This window comes from Anarrhichthys ocellatus, unplaced genomic scaffold (genome assembly GCF_004355925.1).
Source record: "Anarrhichthys ocellatus isolate YVR2014 unplaced genomic scaffold, GSC_Weel_1.0 scaffold879, whole genome shotgun sequence".
Lineage (NCBI taxonomy): Eukaryota > Metazoa > Chordata > Actinopteri > Perciformes > Anarhichadidae > Anarrhichthys > Anarrhichthys ocellatus.
Window position 1 is genome coordinate 2,501 of NW_022280853.1, and position 14,954 is coordinate 17,454.

Genomic DNA, 14,954 nt, shown 5'->3' on the forward strand with positions numbered 1-14,954 from the left:
CGAAGAGGTCGGGCGGGGGGGTAGGGCTTGACCGTGGCCTCGAGATAGGAAGGAGCTGTTCCTTTCACTGCCCTGTAGGCTAGCACCAGAGTCTTACACTGGATGCAAGCTCTTACGGGGAGCCATCACAATACCGTGGTCACGATACGATATTATCACGATACTATCACGATACGATATTATCACGATACTTATGTCACGATACGATATTATCACGATACAATATTATCACGATACTATATTATCACGATACTATATTATCACGATACGATACTATCACGATACAATATCACGCTACGATATTATCACGATACGATACCGTCACGATACGATACTGTCACAATACAATATTATCCCTATACTTAAGTCACGATACGATATCATGAAACTTAAGTCATGGTGCGATATTATCACGATACGATATTATCACGATACGATATCACGATACGATACTTAGGTCACGATACTTAGGTCACACTCTACACAATCGATATTGTAGCTTCTTCAAGTTATATGGTAATGAAACCGTTAATATAACCGCGATACTATACTGCATAGATTTTTCCTTTTCCTCCCTTGCGTGGATACGGTCGACTCATCCTTCGTCCTCCCACCTACCGTAGCTTCTCCTGCTCCCTCCTGATCTGCTCAGCCTGAGCTTTCAGCTGCCTCTCCCTTTCTTCCTTCTCCCTGGCGGCCCGTTTGAACTGTTCGAAGCTGTCGCTGGAGGAGCGAACGGAGGAGGCCGGCGTGGACTGGGACCTCTGAGCCAGACTGGCCCAGGAACCCATGTTCTTTATCTTCACATCCTGGGAGAAGACGGAGAGAGTTGGATGGAAGAGGACAATAAAAACAATGCGGCTTTAATGTGATCATCTCACACTTGTATACACACACCTGTGTCTTCTTTGGAGCGATGGGAGTTTTGGGCTCTTGCTTAATTTTGAGGCCTTGCTGGGAACACAGTGGTGCCGGGGAGTCTGGGAGGCGGTGACCCGGACGAGAGCCGTCCAACAGCTTCGGGTCTGATCCTGAGGGGGACATGACATGAGGATTAACTATGAATATACGGTGTATACACACACACACACACACACACACAGTATGTACCTTAAAGGGCCGGTGTGTGTGTACTTCTAATTGAACGTTGGCGTCTTTAGCTCTGCGCGCGATGCGTCACAGCACAGATAAATAAAAACAGTGGTGGACTCACTGTGTTTCTGTGCGTCTTGGCTGAAGGGTGGCAGAACTGGAGACTGGGAAGGTTTCTCTTCTTTGACTGTAACAAGGTGCGGCCTCTGGTCCTACAGGAGCAGACACACGCAGCAAGAATAGTAATAAAACTACCACAGTTACCATTATCATCAGTTTCAGGGAAGCTCTTATAGATCTCATTGTAAGCTAAAAAGGTAAAAAGGAGACTTGTTCTCTAATTTTTCGAGAAAACCAACAAGTGAAATATTGGTTCCAAGTGTTTTCCAGGAGGCGGGGCTCACTCACATGTTTCTTGGTCTGAGAGGGTGAACCCATCGAGTGGACCTGAGACATCTGAGGAGAGTGAATCATCAGGGGAGACGGACTCTCACGCAGGCCACCTGGAAAAAACATTCCTCTATTTAATTCAATGTGACATCTACAATATCTTCATGTCAGGTGGTCAGAGACACAACCCGTCACAATAAGTGTGGTGCTTTTATTTTGAAGTATCTTCTCGTTAGCATTGATTGATTTGACTTCTTCTGTTGTGTTTCTTCTGCTATTATTATGTCAACATTATGTTTATTGTTTTCTTCTATTTCTTTTGTATTGAACTGCTTTGCATCCTGTGTTTTCCTTTGGTCAAGTGTGGTTGTTTCTAAATGTGCTTTTCAAATAGCACTTGACTTGAATTGAAATGCTTTCAATGTTGGTTTGATTTTTAAGTTGTTGATTATTTCACTGAGTCTTAACCTCCAACAGCAGTGACTGATTCAGAACATTTGTTCCGACGTTTACTTCAAATAAGAGTCAGAAAGAAAAGAAACATTTGTGTAAATATGTTTTTGTTGTTCCTTTGATCGTCTTGGGGTCGTTTCAGGATCTTCTCTCACTCAAACTAAATAAAGAACTTCTCTGTATCTAGTCTGGAGCATTCTGCTCCTCTGCCTCGACTGTTTTTGAAAGGACAGCGAGGATTGTGATTGGATAAGAGAAGTGTTTTGTTCCTCTGTAGCAGAATGACGACGAGGAGTGGAGCCTGAGAGACAAGACTTTAACTGATAAGTTTTACTTTCCCAGAAGAAAAACAGCTTATTTTAGACCTGCAGGTGTTTGAAAAAGAAAGCTTTTATGTCTTCTTCACTCATGATGAAGAAAATGTGACAAACAGACACATAAACAACCCCAAACGAGACGCATAAACAACCGCAAAGCGACGCATAAACAACCGCAAAGCGACGCATAAACAACCCCAAAGCGACGCATAAACAACCCCAAAGCGACGCATAAACAACCCCAAAGCGACGCATAAACAACCCCAAAGCGACGCATAAACAACCGCAAAGCGACGCATAAACAACCGCAAAGCGACGCATAAACAACCGCAAAGCGACGCATAAACAACCGCAAAGCGACGCATAAAGCGACGCATAAACAACCGCAAAGCGACGCATAAACAACCGCAAAGCGACGCATAAACAACCGCAAAGCGACGCATAAACAACCGCAAAGAGACGCATAAACAACCCCAAAGAGACGCATAAACAACCCCAAAGAGACGCATAAACAACCCCAAAGAGACGCATAAACAACCCCAAAGAGACGCATAAACAACTGCAAACAATCACATAATGACATACGACTATAAATGGATGCAAACAAACCAAACTTGTGTCTCCTTGAATCTGTGGCTCATGTTCTTACGTAGGAGCTAGGAGGTTGAGGGCCCTTTACATGTCTGTCAATGTGTGTGGATGTCTATGTGACATAAAACCATCATGTGGAACATGTGTTTAAAGTCTGACACATGAAACCGACCGGCCAGTCGCGGTGGATCAGCAGACACCGGTGGCTGTTGGACGGGTGCATCCCTATCAAGTATAGAAACGTGTTACCTGTTGAGAAAGGCTCTGCTTTGCTGCGAGGCGACGGCTGCTGCAGTTGTTGCTGCATCTGTTGAACCTTCTGCTGCAGGGCCACTCCCTTCTGCTGCTGCGACGGCGCCGTCTGAGGAAACGGGTGGCGCACGTGGGCGTGGCCTAAGCCGTGTCTCTGTGTCAGGGCAGGGCCAGATGTGGTCGCGGCCAAGGTGTGCATTGTCGACATCAGCTGAGGGGCGCCCTGCGCAGGCAGGTGTGTGTGCACGTGTGGCGGCTGCAGCTGCGCGGTGGACCGAGCCTGCAGCGACTGCAAGAAGGTGTGAACTTGACTGAGGGGCGGGGTTTGAGAACTGGCGGGCGTCGGCTCGTCGTCGTCTTCCAACAGGGCTTGGGGAGGTTGCGCCGAGAGGGTTCCCAGGATGCCGTGCGACGCGGGCGATGATGGGACGCGAGGGCAGGGGAGAGTAGCGAGGGGTAGCGAGGCCTGAAGCTGGGGTGAGGAGGGAGGAGGCAAGGATGGGAGCGAGGACGGAGGAGGCTGTGAGGGTTTGGGAGGAAGTGCCGCCGCTCGGTTGCTCGGTCTCGACGGTTGCTGGGGAAGAGCAATGTGGATCGCTGCAACAACACCGAAGGAGAGAGAAGACAACATGAACAACCTGTTGTTGCAACTTTGAGTTTAACCTTTAAAATAAGACAGAAGCAGAGATAAAATAAATGAATGTTTATACAAAGAATAATGATGAATACTCTCTTTAATTCAGATGTGAGGCTGCTTTTATCTCATATACACGATAACGGAATAATCTGACGACGTCATTTTACAAATTTCATGTAAATGTATAATGACGACTATAATAAAGTTAAAGTTTACATTTTTTTAAACTAAACAATCAGTTAACCAGAAACAGTCAACAGATGAATAGACGAGTGATAGTCGTTATATCATAAAGTGAAGAGCGTCACACCTGGAGGAGCTGTGATGGGATGTTGGGTCAGGAACGGGTGCGTCTCGGTGGGCGTGTTTGCGGGTACGGCAGCAGCAGCGACGGTCGGATTGGGCTCGCTGTTCGACCGCGACAGGTGAGGGTTCATGAACTGAGCCAGAGGATCGAATCCAGAGCCCATCAGCTGGGACGAGTCCAGAGCCGGGACAGGGGGAGGTTTGGACTGGACCACCTGAGCCTGAGGCTGAGCCTGAGTCTGAGGTTGAGGAGGGACCGGACCGGCTCCGGTACTGAGCGACAGGTGGTGCAGCCTCTTGGTGTCGCTGATGTCTTTGATAGTCGGGATCTTCTTCTGCAGCTTGGGAACCAGCCCTGGTGTATGACATAGATAATACATATGCTGAAGGACTACAGTCATGAATATCTTGATATTAACGGCTTAAACATCAGGGAAAGTCCCGGACTGACAGAAGACAGAACTTTACTTTACATTCTTTGGGTTTTTTGTCGTAATATAAAAAACAAACTGAAAAGGACGGTGAAGGATGTGAACTCTCATAGCAGCACGTCTGTGAACGCTCTGAGTGACTTTAGGTTCCCTCTCATAAGCACTGATGCAGTGTGTGTGTGTGTGTTCTTTTATTGTGAAAGGGAAGAACAAGCTGAGACGTGTCGCCACTGTCGAGGTGGAACCGATAAAGACTTTTTCCCCGTCTTGGTTTTTAGACGACGGAGCCTCTGTGGTTTTATTTGACTTAATCAGAGCTTTGCAGATGTGACAAGTCACAAACATTCACTGATGAAAACATCCGAGAGAGAAGCTGGTCTGTTCAGCTTCTCTCTCGTCCTATGACCGCTCAAAGCGCTCCAACACTGTATGTCACTCACGGGACACATCGATGAGAAGGACTAACAGAACTACAACAATAAAACGTTCCATTATCCGTTACCATTCTCAGAGTCGTCTTCACTGTCGGAGGAGTCGCTGCTGCCTGAAGACGAGGACCCCGTCTTCATCTTCGTCATGTTTGTCATTTCCAGATTCTTCTCTCCTGCAAACAAATCACAGATTCAGAGACAGACTGCTGTGATACAAGTCTAAACAGCAATGATCTGTGTGCATTGGACAGAGCCCCAGGCTAGCCGGTTCACATCTTTATGCTAAGCTAACCAGCTGCTGGCCGTCGTCTAACGGGAGGATACGAGAGTAATATCACTGATTATCAGGAGAGCTAGTAACGTTAGCAGCACCGCTAACGGCTAACCAACAGGAGGAGAGCTAGTAACGTTAGCAGCACCGCTAACGGATAACCAACAGGAGGAGAGCTAGTAACGTTAGCAGCACCGCTAACGGCTAACCAACAGCAGGAGAGCTAGTAACGTTAGCAGCACCGCTAACGGCTAACCAACGGAGGTTCACTTCAGTTACATGATGATGCCTTCAGGCTCTGCTCAGTGAACATGAGTACTGGCTGAAGGTACATTATAACGTTATCATGATGTGTTCACATGTCATCTGTAAAATGTAGTTTTGGTAATAAACTAGAATAAATCCAGTAGTTTGAAGATGTTTTCACGTTAATATGAGATAGATATTAGAGATGACTTATGATGTTTAACTTCTAACGCGAGCTCTAAACACATTATTATACATCATTAAAGATGAAGATAAAAATACAACCTTTTATTTATTTATTTATCATATCGTGTTTTTTACGAAGAAAGAAACACTGTAAATAACATTTAGTGTTGTTGATGGTTTACTGACTTCAAAGAGTTTAAATATTGTGGATCCTTGTAGACCAGCTGATGTAATGAAACATCAGAGGGATCTGGATCATCAGCGTTCAATAACTAGCATCAGAGATCTACAAGTTCTATTGGCTCTTTAGTTCTAGTGATCTGATCTCTGAGTTTTGTTTGTATAACAAACTGTTCACCCGAGTCATGACCCTGAATGTCTCGTTCAACCAGTAATTAAAGTGAGTGAAGCTTCACATGTCCTTCAGTCTGAAGCTGTGAGACAGGATGAACTCGTCTGTCTGTCAGTCAACATGTCAACAAAACAACAGTAGTGGAGTATACGAGGTACTTCTGTTTTACTACAGTAGATGGAGCGAAGTAATGTACTACTCCAGATTCCGATATCAGCTTAAATCAACGCTACATCAGTTTACACTCTGGTGGTTAACGTTAAACTTTATTTACACTGTGATGGTTAACTGCCCACCTGTACCAACAGCCTACCTGACTTCTTCTTCTTCTTGAGGCAGCTGGACACGTACTTTTCCAGCTCTCTCAGCGTGGACGGCTTCAACGTCTCAAAGTCTATCTCGATCTCGTCCGGGTTGGAGTTCTTCAGCGACGGCTCTCTCGTCTGGATGATGTGCACGACGCGGCCAAGCTTGTCTCCGGGGAGCTTGTTGATGTCCAGGCTCAGCTGGCGCTTCTCTTCGTAGGACATGGGTGTACACCTGTCGGAGGACACGCCCCCAAACACACCTGAGGGGGGAGGAGAGAGGACAGGAGGACACATGAGGTTAGAGGACAGGAGGACAGAGGACAAGAGGATAGAAATAGATATGTTTTACACACACACACGCACACACACACACACACACACTATATAATTATTGTATTATTTGTTTGGATGGACACAAACAAATAATCTTCTCTCATTTACATACCTGGTTCATCTTCTGCCTCCAGAGAGGCCGAGGGGACGAGCGGTGTCGGTCCAGGCTGAGGTTGAACGACCGGTCGACTGTTTTTAACTCCTTCTTTCTTGCTGCGATTGACAAAACGATGAGATTAGCTCCAATCATCAACACAGCTCCATCCATTTCATCTCTTAAATCTCTGCCACCACAACCTACCTGGGCTTCTTCCTGTCCTTCTTCACCACCACGATCGGCTCCTTGCTGCTCTTCATCTTCTTGGTGGCGGTGGTCTGAAGTGTCACAGAGGGAGGAGGAGCCTCCACGGGTTCCTCTACTACCACCGCCATCTTTTTCTTGTGCTTCTCTTTCTTCTTCTCTTTCTCCTTCTTCTCCCTCTCTTTCTCTTTCTCCTTCTTCTTGGGTTTGCAGGCCGGAGGCTGAGAGAGTGCTGCCAGCTGTTCGTGGACAGCTTTAAGCTGGAGGACACAAACAATAACAAACACACACAGCGGTGGTCTTAAGAGACAAAAACAAACAAACAGCATGCTGCACGTTTGCTTGACTCAGCGTTCACCCTGGTTTGGTAAAGCTGCTCTGCGTGGCCCACCCACCTTGTTTGAGTCTCATAAGCCTCCCTCCCCCTTCATTTTCCATCCTCTAACCTGTTCCTGTAACTCAGCCAATCGGTGTTGCCTTTCGTGCTCCGAGTCCGCCCCCGAGGACTCCGATTCGGAGGAGCTGCTGGAGCTGTCGTCTTCCGAGACGGCGGGAGGAGGCGGAGCTTGTCGAGTGGAGGGGGTGGGGGGGTGTTGGGGGGCCGACGATGGGGTAGGAAAAGGGGCGGGCTCCTCAGGCTCGTCGTCGGGCATTTTGGCAAAACGCATCTCGAACACGTCCTGTTGGGATGGAGGACGGCAGGAGAAACGGTGGTGAGCTCCACTTGAACCACAAACATACAGGTACAATAAAAAAAAGAGCATTTTGGAACTGGATGTAAAATGGAACCAGGTAAGAGTGTTTATCCATAAACACCTGAACATCATTGTTTCACAAGGAGTCAATTAAACAAGCTAATAAAAGACAAACCAGGACTCCTTAACCCGGGTATGAACCGAACACCAACTCCTTAACCCGGGTATGAACCGAACACCAACTCCTTAACCCGGGTATGAACCGAACACTAACTCCTTAACCCGGGTATGAACCGAACACTAACTCCTTAACCCGGGTATGAACCGAACACTAACTCCTTAACCCAGGTATGAACTGAACCGGTACTGGTGTATTATTACACCTCTAACATATAGAGCATATGTAGTGGTTTAAAAAGGTAGGGGGGGGGTAAACTGGCTCTGGTTATATAGTGTTTGTTGATTACCTGTAGTTTGCGTGCCATGCCAACCACATCATGGTCTGGGGGATTGTACTTGTAACAGTTGGAGAACATCAACCGGACGTCTGCTGCAAATTCCTGAGCGTCTCTGTATTGCCTGTTGTCAAGCTTTTTCTGGAGGGAGACACCATGATCAACACCAATCCAACTTTTAAAATAAACGAAATGGAGGTAATGGAGTATTACTATATGTTGGGGTCACACACACATCCTGATAGATCACCTTGATGTTGCTGAGATCCATGGGGTGCTTGATGATGTCGTGGTAGTCGTGGAGGCTGAGGGCCTTCACGTTGACAGGTTTGTAGAAGGGCCATGCGTATCCCACGTGTTTCTTGGACAGCATCTCTCTGACGAGGCGAACGCAGTAACGCAGCTGCTCCTGACGCTTCTGCATCACCGTCACCGCCCCCGCCTCCGAACCGCCCCCCAGGTGATGCTGAGAGTCCGGCTGTGACGTGTCCTTTTTGGGCGTCTTGGACGGGCGAATGCTGTCCCGCCGCGGCGGCCGAGTCTCGGCAGAGACGGGGGAGCATTCGCTCAGCTGGTCGTTGGCTGTCGGTGTGGTGGTGTCAGCTTTCCTCTTCTGGCTCTTTCTTTGCTATTGGAAACAGCAGAGATCAGATTAGAAAAACCAGCTTGGTCAGGGATGCCTCCCCCGAAACCCGGTTCTATCGGTACTTCAGAAGTGAGGGAGTGAGACATCGTCGTTCTCTCTCTCTCTCTCTCTCTCTGTGTGTGTCTCTCTTTGTCTCCAGCTCAGTACAGGGTGAGACTCACATCATGATAAGTTTATCACAACATGTGACCAACAAGCAGAACATCAATCCGTTGGTGGAGCAGCCGTCAGGTAACGGTAGTGATGTTGGGAGTTTGATCAGAAAAAGAACCAATAAGAGTATCGATAAAATCTTACCGATACCCAGGCCTACATGTGATCAATGCATTGATCAATAACGGCTGCTTACCTTGATGAGGGCGGGGGGGCTCTGCAGCACCAGGTGTGTCGGGGCCGGAGGGGGGACAGATGTCACGACCTGGGCCAGGACATCCGGTGTTGAGAGGGGGAACGGAGGGCCCAGGTGGGGAACGTGGGAGGGGGGTGTGGGAGGCACTCGTGGGGGGTGGGACAGGGCGGGAGGGCCCTGGGGGGGGGGGGGGGGGGTGCAGCACGGGTCTGGGGGGTGACTGATGGGGAGGAGAAGCCCCGTGTGTGGGGGGTGGTGGAGGGGGACGAGGAGTCCTGGCCCGAGTCTGACTTAGTGATCAGACCTGAAGAGAAGAAGAAACAAAAACATGAAGAGATGACAGAATGTTTAACGAGAGAGACACGAAGGGTGTGACTCCTCCCTCTATCGCCCCGTGTGACGACTCCCTCTATCGCCCCGTGTGACGACTCCCTCTATCGCCCCGTGTGACGACTCCCTCTATCGCCCCGTGTGACGACTCCCCCATCGCAGGACCTCAGGTGGGAGCTTAACATCAGCTCCATCACCAAGAAGGCTCAGCAGAGGATGTACTTCCTGAGGCAGCTGAAGAAGTTCAACCTGCCAAAGACAATGATGGTGCACTTCTACACAGCCATCATTGAGTCCATCCTCTGCTCCTCCATCACAGTCTGGTACGCTGCAGCCACTGCCAAGGACAAGGGCAGACTGCAGCGCATCATTCGCTCTGCTGAGAGGGTGATTGGCTGCAATCTGCCGTCCCTCCAGGACTTGTTCGCTTCAAGGCCTCTATCAGGACCAAGACCTCACACCACATGAACAGTTTCTTCCTGTCTGTAGTCGGGCTCATCAACAAAGACCAGGACCCACTGACTCTGTCACCCCCAGGACAACCTCCTGCCTGTCAGTCCCCTACACATCCCTTCATATTTAAACACAATCAACACTTTTAACATTTCACTTACTGTACATCTCACTTTTTTATAATGCTGTTATCTGTTCGTTTGTGCACTTTATTTTATATTTTACTGTACATTTTAATGTTTCTATTTCTTGCACTGTGTTGATTGTTGTTAGTTTAATGTTATTCGCCGTCATGTCAGATTCCTTGTCTGTGCAACATACCTCGGCATTAAATGGTTCTGATTCTTCTTCTGTTACTCTACATTTGATGTATAAATGTATTGTGAGAACACTGAAGACTACTTTGACTGTGGCTTTACACCACATGAAATACTTCACGTGGATTGTACTGAACACACCTTTTGAAAAGGATTTTAAGTAAGAAGCAGCTCTGGTGGGCTTCAGTAGAAACCAGTGCAGGCGACAGGAGAACCGCGTGGTTCTGTTACAGTTTAACTGACATATTTAGGTCCACATCCTAAACTGGTACCTGGCTCCCGGTGGCCCCCCCGGCGGCCCTTAGTGACCACAGCGATCTCCGTCTCCTCCTGCGGCATCTCTGTGATCTTGTGGAGGAAGACCTTCTCCAGGGCCTCCGCCATCAGGACGATGTCATCGCCGGGCTACACACACACACACAAGTTCAGGAGCTCTGTTCATGAGGTGTGTCACCTGATGGTCACCTAGAGGTCTTGGCTCACCTTGTTGTAGATGTAGCAGTTGGTGAACATGGTGTTGAAGTCCTGGATGCACTCGTATGCATTCCAGTAGTAGTTGTTCTCCAGACGTTTCTTGATGGTGCCCATGTCCATCGGGATCTTGATGATCTTGTAGTAGTCCTTCAGGAGGAGGGTTAGAAACTCATTCATTTTGCCGGCTGGAAGCAGCTAAATACCTCTTAGTCGTGTCGAGACATAATACGTTCATGTTTATATATTCACAATTGTTTAGGGAAAATATATTTTGTGTGTTTATTTAATCAAATTTGATAAAACATATGAGAAAGATTGTTTTTGCATTCATGACACAATGTCCATACTTGTGGTTTATTTCTGTATAAAACGTCTCAGCTGAGGTTGTAGAGATGTGAAGACACCATGTAGCTCAAAGGGTTCAGAGCATCACACTAACATTCTTCCTCCAAACAACAACACACCGCAGGAGAAGCTAGTGTGATGCTAACAGCTAATAGCAGCTAACAGCTAATAACAGCTAACAGGAACAGACTGAATGCACACTTCCAGGAAGTTTCTTCTTTCGGTTTTGACCACAGAAGAACTCCTGTCCTCTCTCTCCTCCTGTCCTCTACGTCCTCTACCATCCTTAAACACAAACAGGTGACTCACAGGTAAACCGAGCTTGATGGCGTCTACGGGAGACTGGAAGGGCCACGCAAAGTGGTGTTTCCGCAACGTCTTCAGCACCTCTTTGAGGAGGAACTAAAGAATAAAAACAGAACTCTATGAAACTCAAACTCCAAACAGAGTTTACACACAATGTGAAGACACAAGCAGAGATGTGGTACCTGCAGCTGGTTGGTCTGTCGTTTGGGTCTGGAGGGGTTCCATATTTCGGGGGGCGGGACGTTGAAGGCCAGCGGCGGGGGGGCAGAGGGGAGGAGCTTCTGGCTGCTGCTGGAGGCCTCCAGTCCGTCTCCCATCACTGAGGAAGGTTGTAGAGACTGAGTGGACAGTTTGAGTGGATAGGACATGGTGGGGGGGGCCCCCCTCAGGCCATTACAGTCCTCACTCGACTCTCTGTGGGGGGGGGGGGAGAACAGCATTAACACCACTGTCACCAATACACAGTTTAACGTTAACCATCAGAGTGTAAATAAAGTTTTAACGTTAACCATCAGAGTGTAAATAAAGTTGTACTGACTCAGTAGAACATGTGTTTCTAGTCTCTGATCATGTTTCATTGTAAACAACCAATCAGTGTTTAAAGCAACAGGAGGAGAGCTAGTAACGTTAGCACCACCGCTAACCAACAGGAGGAGAGCTAGTAACGTTAGCAGCACCGCTAACGGCTAACCAACAGGAGGAGAGCTAGTAACGTTAGCAGCACCGCTAACGGATAACCAACAGGAGGAGAGCTAGTAACGTTAGCAGCACCGCTAACGGCTAACCAACAGGAGGAGCGCTAGTAACGTTAGCAGCACCGCTAACGACTAACCAATGAGGTTCACTTCAGTTACATGATGATGCCTTCAGGCTCTGCTCAGTGAACGTGAGTACTGGCTGAAGGTACATTATAACGTTATCGTGATGTGTTCAGATGTCATCTGTAAAATGTAGTTTTGGTGATGAACTTGAATAAATCCAGTAGTTTGAAGGAGATGTTTTCACTTTAATATAAAATAGATATTAGAGATGGCTTATGAGCTGTTTACCTTCTAACACGAGCTCTAAGCACATTATTATACATCATTAAAAATTGGTTCACTTTGACTCACATGTTTGTTGCTATGCAGCTGTGATCTAATCCAGATGTGTGATCATGTTCTCAGGTAGAAGAACGGGCGTCACACCTGAGAGAGACAAGAGAGAGGTGAGGTCATCAGAGAGTTTGTTGTTCAGAACCTGTTCGATGTCACCTACACCTCCTGTTCTTTTTATTTGTAACCAGTTCATTTGTCGCCATCTTTTTTTTTTTCTTCTCACAACCAGTGAACAGGAAGTGACCATATCTGAACAAAGGAGGAGTGACGTAGAGACCTGTCAATCACCGTGTAGCCCCGCCCTAAGGCATCCCCTGCTTTATGGTCTGTTTGACTCTAAATGGACCATAATGTACTAAATGAACATCATGCTGTGTTGAAGAAGACTTGAAACTAGAGATTCAGACCATAAACTCATCAAACTGTATCTTGTCAGATGAAGATAGAAGTGTAAAAGTGAACCACATCACTGGATGTGGTTCTGCGTAGCACAGCAGTGCTAACACTAGCTAATGCTGAGCTACAATGTGCTAAGCTAATGTTTAGCTCCACGGTAAACGTAGTGTCACTATTTTTACCATGACGAGCTCCAAACCCACTAAAACCAGCCTGAACATGAAGAAGAGAACAGCGGCCATGTTGGTTGTTTACTTTCACTGTGATCATTTTAGGGGGCGTGTCTTGGAGGCCTGAAGGGGCGGACTCTCTCTCTAGTGAGAGACTTTTGGAGCTAATGATGCTTTAGTTGGAGAAGAGGAAGGTAAACAGCTCATAATTCATCTCTAATATGTGTTTTATATTCATGTGAAAACATGTCCTTCAAACTACTGGATTTATTCAAGTTCATCACCAAAACTACATTTTACAGATTATCTGTACTACGTCTCAGAGGTACATAATGTACTTTTTACTTCATTTAGCTGATACTACTCCACCTTACATACTTATACGCCAGTAAAGTATCTGAATACTTCTTCAACCACCGACTGTCGTAAAGGATTTAAAAACACCGTGATAATCTCAACACTAACGTTATCACGTAGCTCCAGGTAACGTAAACCGACTACACATTAACGAGGCCGAGTGTCGTAAATAACGTCACTTTTTAAATCAACAACAGTGAACACGAAGAGATCCTTTTAAATAAACAAACAACTTCTCTTCCTCTTCTAACCTTCCGTGTCAGTACGCCGCCATGTTCCAATTGACAGCTCGAGATTCTCGAACGTATATACGTACATACGTCACGCTTCACTGGGGAGCTCCTGCGCCTTCGCACGTAAACTACGCAGCCGAGAGGACGTAAACTTGCGTCGCGAATCCGGCCCTACGGTGCTACAAACAAACAGCCTTAGCTAGCTGGGTTAGCGTGATAGCGGCTAAGCGTGCACACTTTGACAGCGCACGCAGGAGCGTCCACTTTTTGCGCCACGAGCACGAGACCGTCATAACGCGGGTACAAAGACGACGGAAGACAAGACACAAGAGTAAGCGCGGAAATAACACCAAATCCCGCCATTTTAAAAGACAAAAAACAACGGGTATATCTAGTGCGTCCTAGCCGGTGCGCGAGGCCTGCGGGGACACTGACAGCGCGCGAAATACGCCCCCCACCACCTTACCGACGGCCGCTGTGGACGTTTTTACCGGACTTTCCGCCGGTGAACAGTGTCTGCTCGAGGAAAACCAACGTGCTCCGTAGAGAGGATTAACATCACACGTTTTACCTTCTTCGGTCGGTTGTTTAGCGGCTACGCAGACCTTCCTCGCCCCACAATCCAGAACAAACAGTCGCGTTCGACGTTGGGCGGTGACGTCAGACGCACGGACGCAAGGTTGTCAGCCGAAGTGACGTCACCGCCCCCTCCCTTCTCCTCTCGGGTAAAATCACGCAATATGTCGTCATGATTTCAGTGATGTTGGTGTTTATCATTAAAAATACGTCTGATGACGTAATAGGCCAATATTTTATATATGTAAATACTATGTTCTTTACATTAGATTAGAAATAAAAGAAAGTTGAGGTAAAAGTCCAGACCTTTTACATTTATAATCGAAAAATAATAAATAAATAAAAATGAGTAAAATGTTTACATTTTCTGTAAAAGTCTGAGTTAAGGTCAACTTCTTTTCTTCATTATTTAATATACTTGAAAACAATGAAACATGCTTAGACTTCATATTCATTATTAATTAAACATTGTTGTCTAATAACAGAAAGTAGACTTTAGTCAGAGATGGTTAAAATAATTCTAAACGCAAAATTAATACATTTAAAAAGAGGATTAGAATCAATTTATATTTAAAATATAACTAAACAGCAACACTGGCGACAGTGTGGACCAATCAGATCGGCTGTGGTCGGGGCCTTTAGTTTAGACATTTAATACGTTATTCTGATAAAAAGTCTACATAGCAACTTACATATATATATATATATATATGTATGTGTATATATACATATGTATGTGTATATATATATTTGTATGTGTATATATATATATGTATGTGTGTATATATATATGTGTGTATATATATATATATGTGTGTGTGTATATATATATATGTGTGTGTGTATATATATATATGT

General features: G+C 46.4%; 1 protein-coding gene across 1 annotated transcript in view; it reads right to left on the reverse strand.

Moving 5' to 3' along the window:
• LOC116377085 (bromodomain-containing protein 4-like) overlaps positions 1–14,177 on the reverse strand; it is a 15,980-nt gene extending 1,803 nt beyond the window's left edge. The window contains 20 exon segments of the mRNA XM_031838629.1: positions 619–809; positions 898–1,031; positions 1,214–1,304; positions 1,501–1,595; positions 3,093–3,692; positions 4,043–4,393; positions 4,972–5,073; positions 6,269–6,523; positions 6,709–6,809; positions 6,898–7,157; positions 7,344–7,577; positions 8,060–8,188; positions 8,298–8,675; positions 9,043–9,212; positions 9,215–9,346; positions 10,415–10,547; positions 10,626–10,763; positions 11,271–11,363; positions 11,450–11,681; positions 14,092–14,177. Of these exon segments, the coding sequence (XP_031694489.1) occupies positions 619–809; positions 898–1,031; positions 1,214–1,304; positions 1,501–1,595; positions 3,093–3,692; positions 4,043–4,393; positions 4,972–5,073; positions 6,269–6,523; positions 6,709–6,809; positions 6,898–7,157; positions 7,344–7,577; positions 8,060–8,188; positions 8,298–8,675; positions 9,043–9,212; positions 9,215–9,346; positions 10,415–10,547; positions 10,626–10,763; positions 11,271–11,363; positions 11,450–11,635 (3,773 nt within the window). The 5' untranslated portion in view covers positions 11,636–11,681; positions 14,092–14,177.
• Positions 14,178–14,954: the final 777 nt, after the last annotated feature.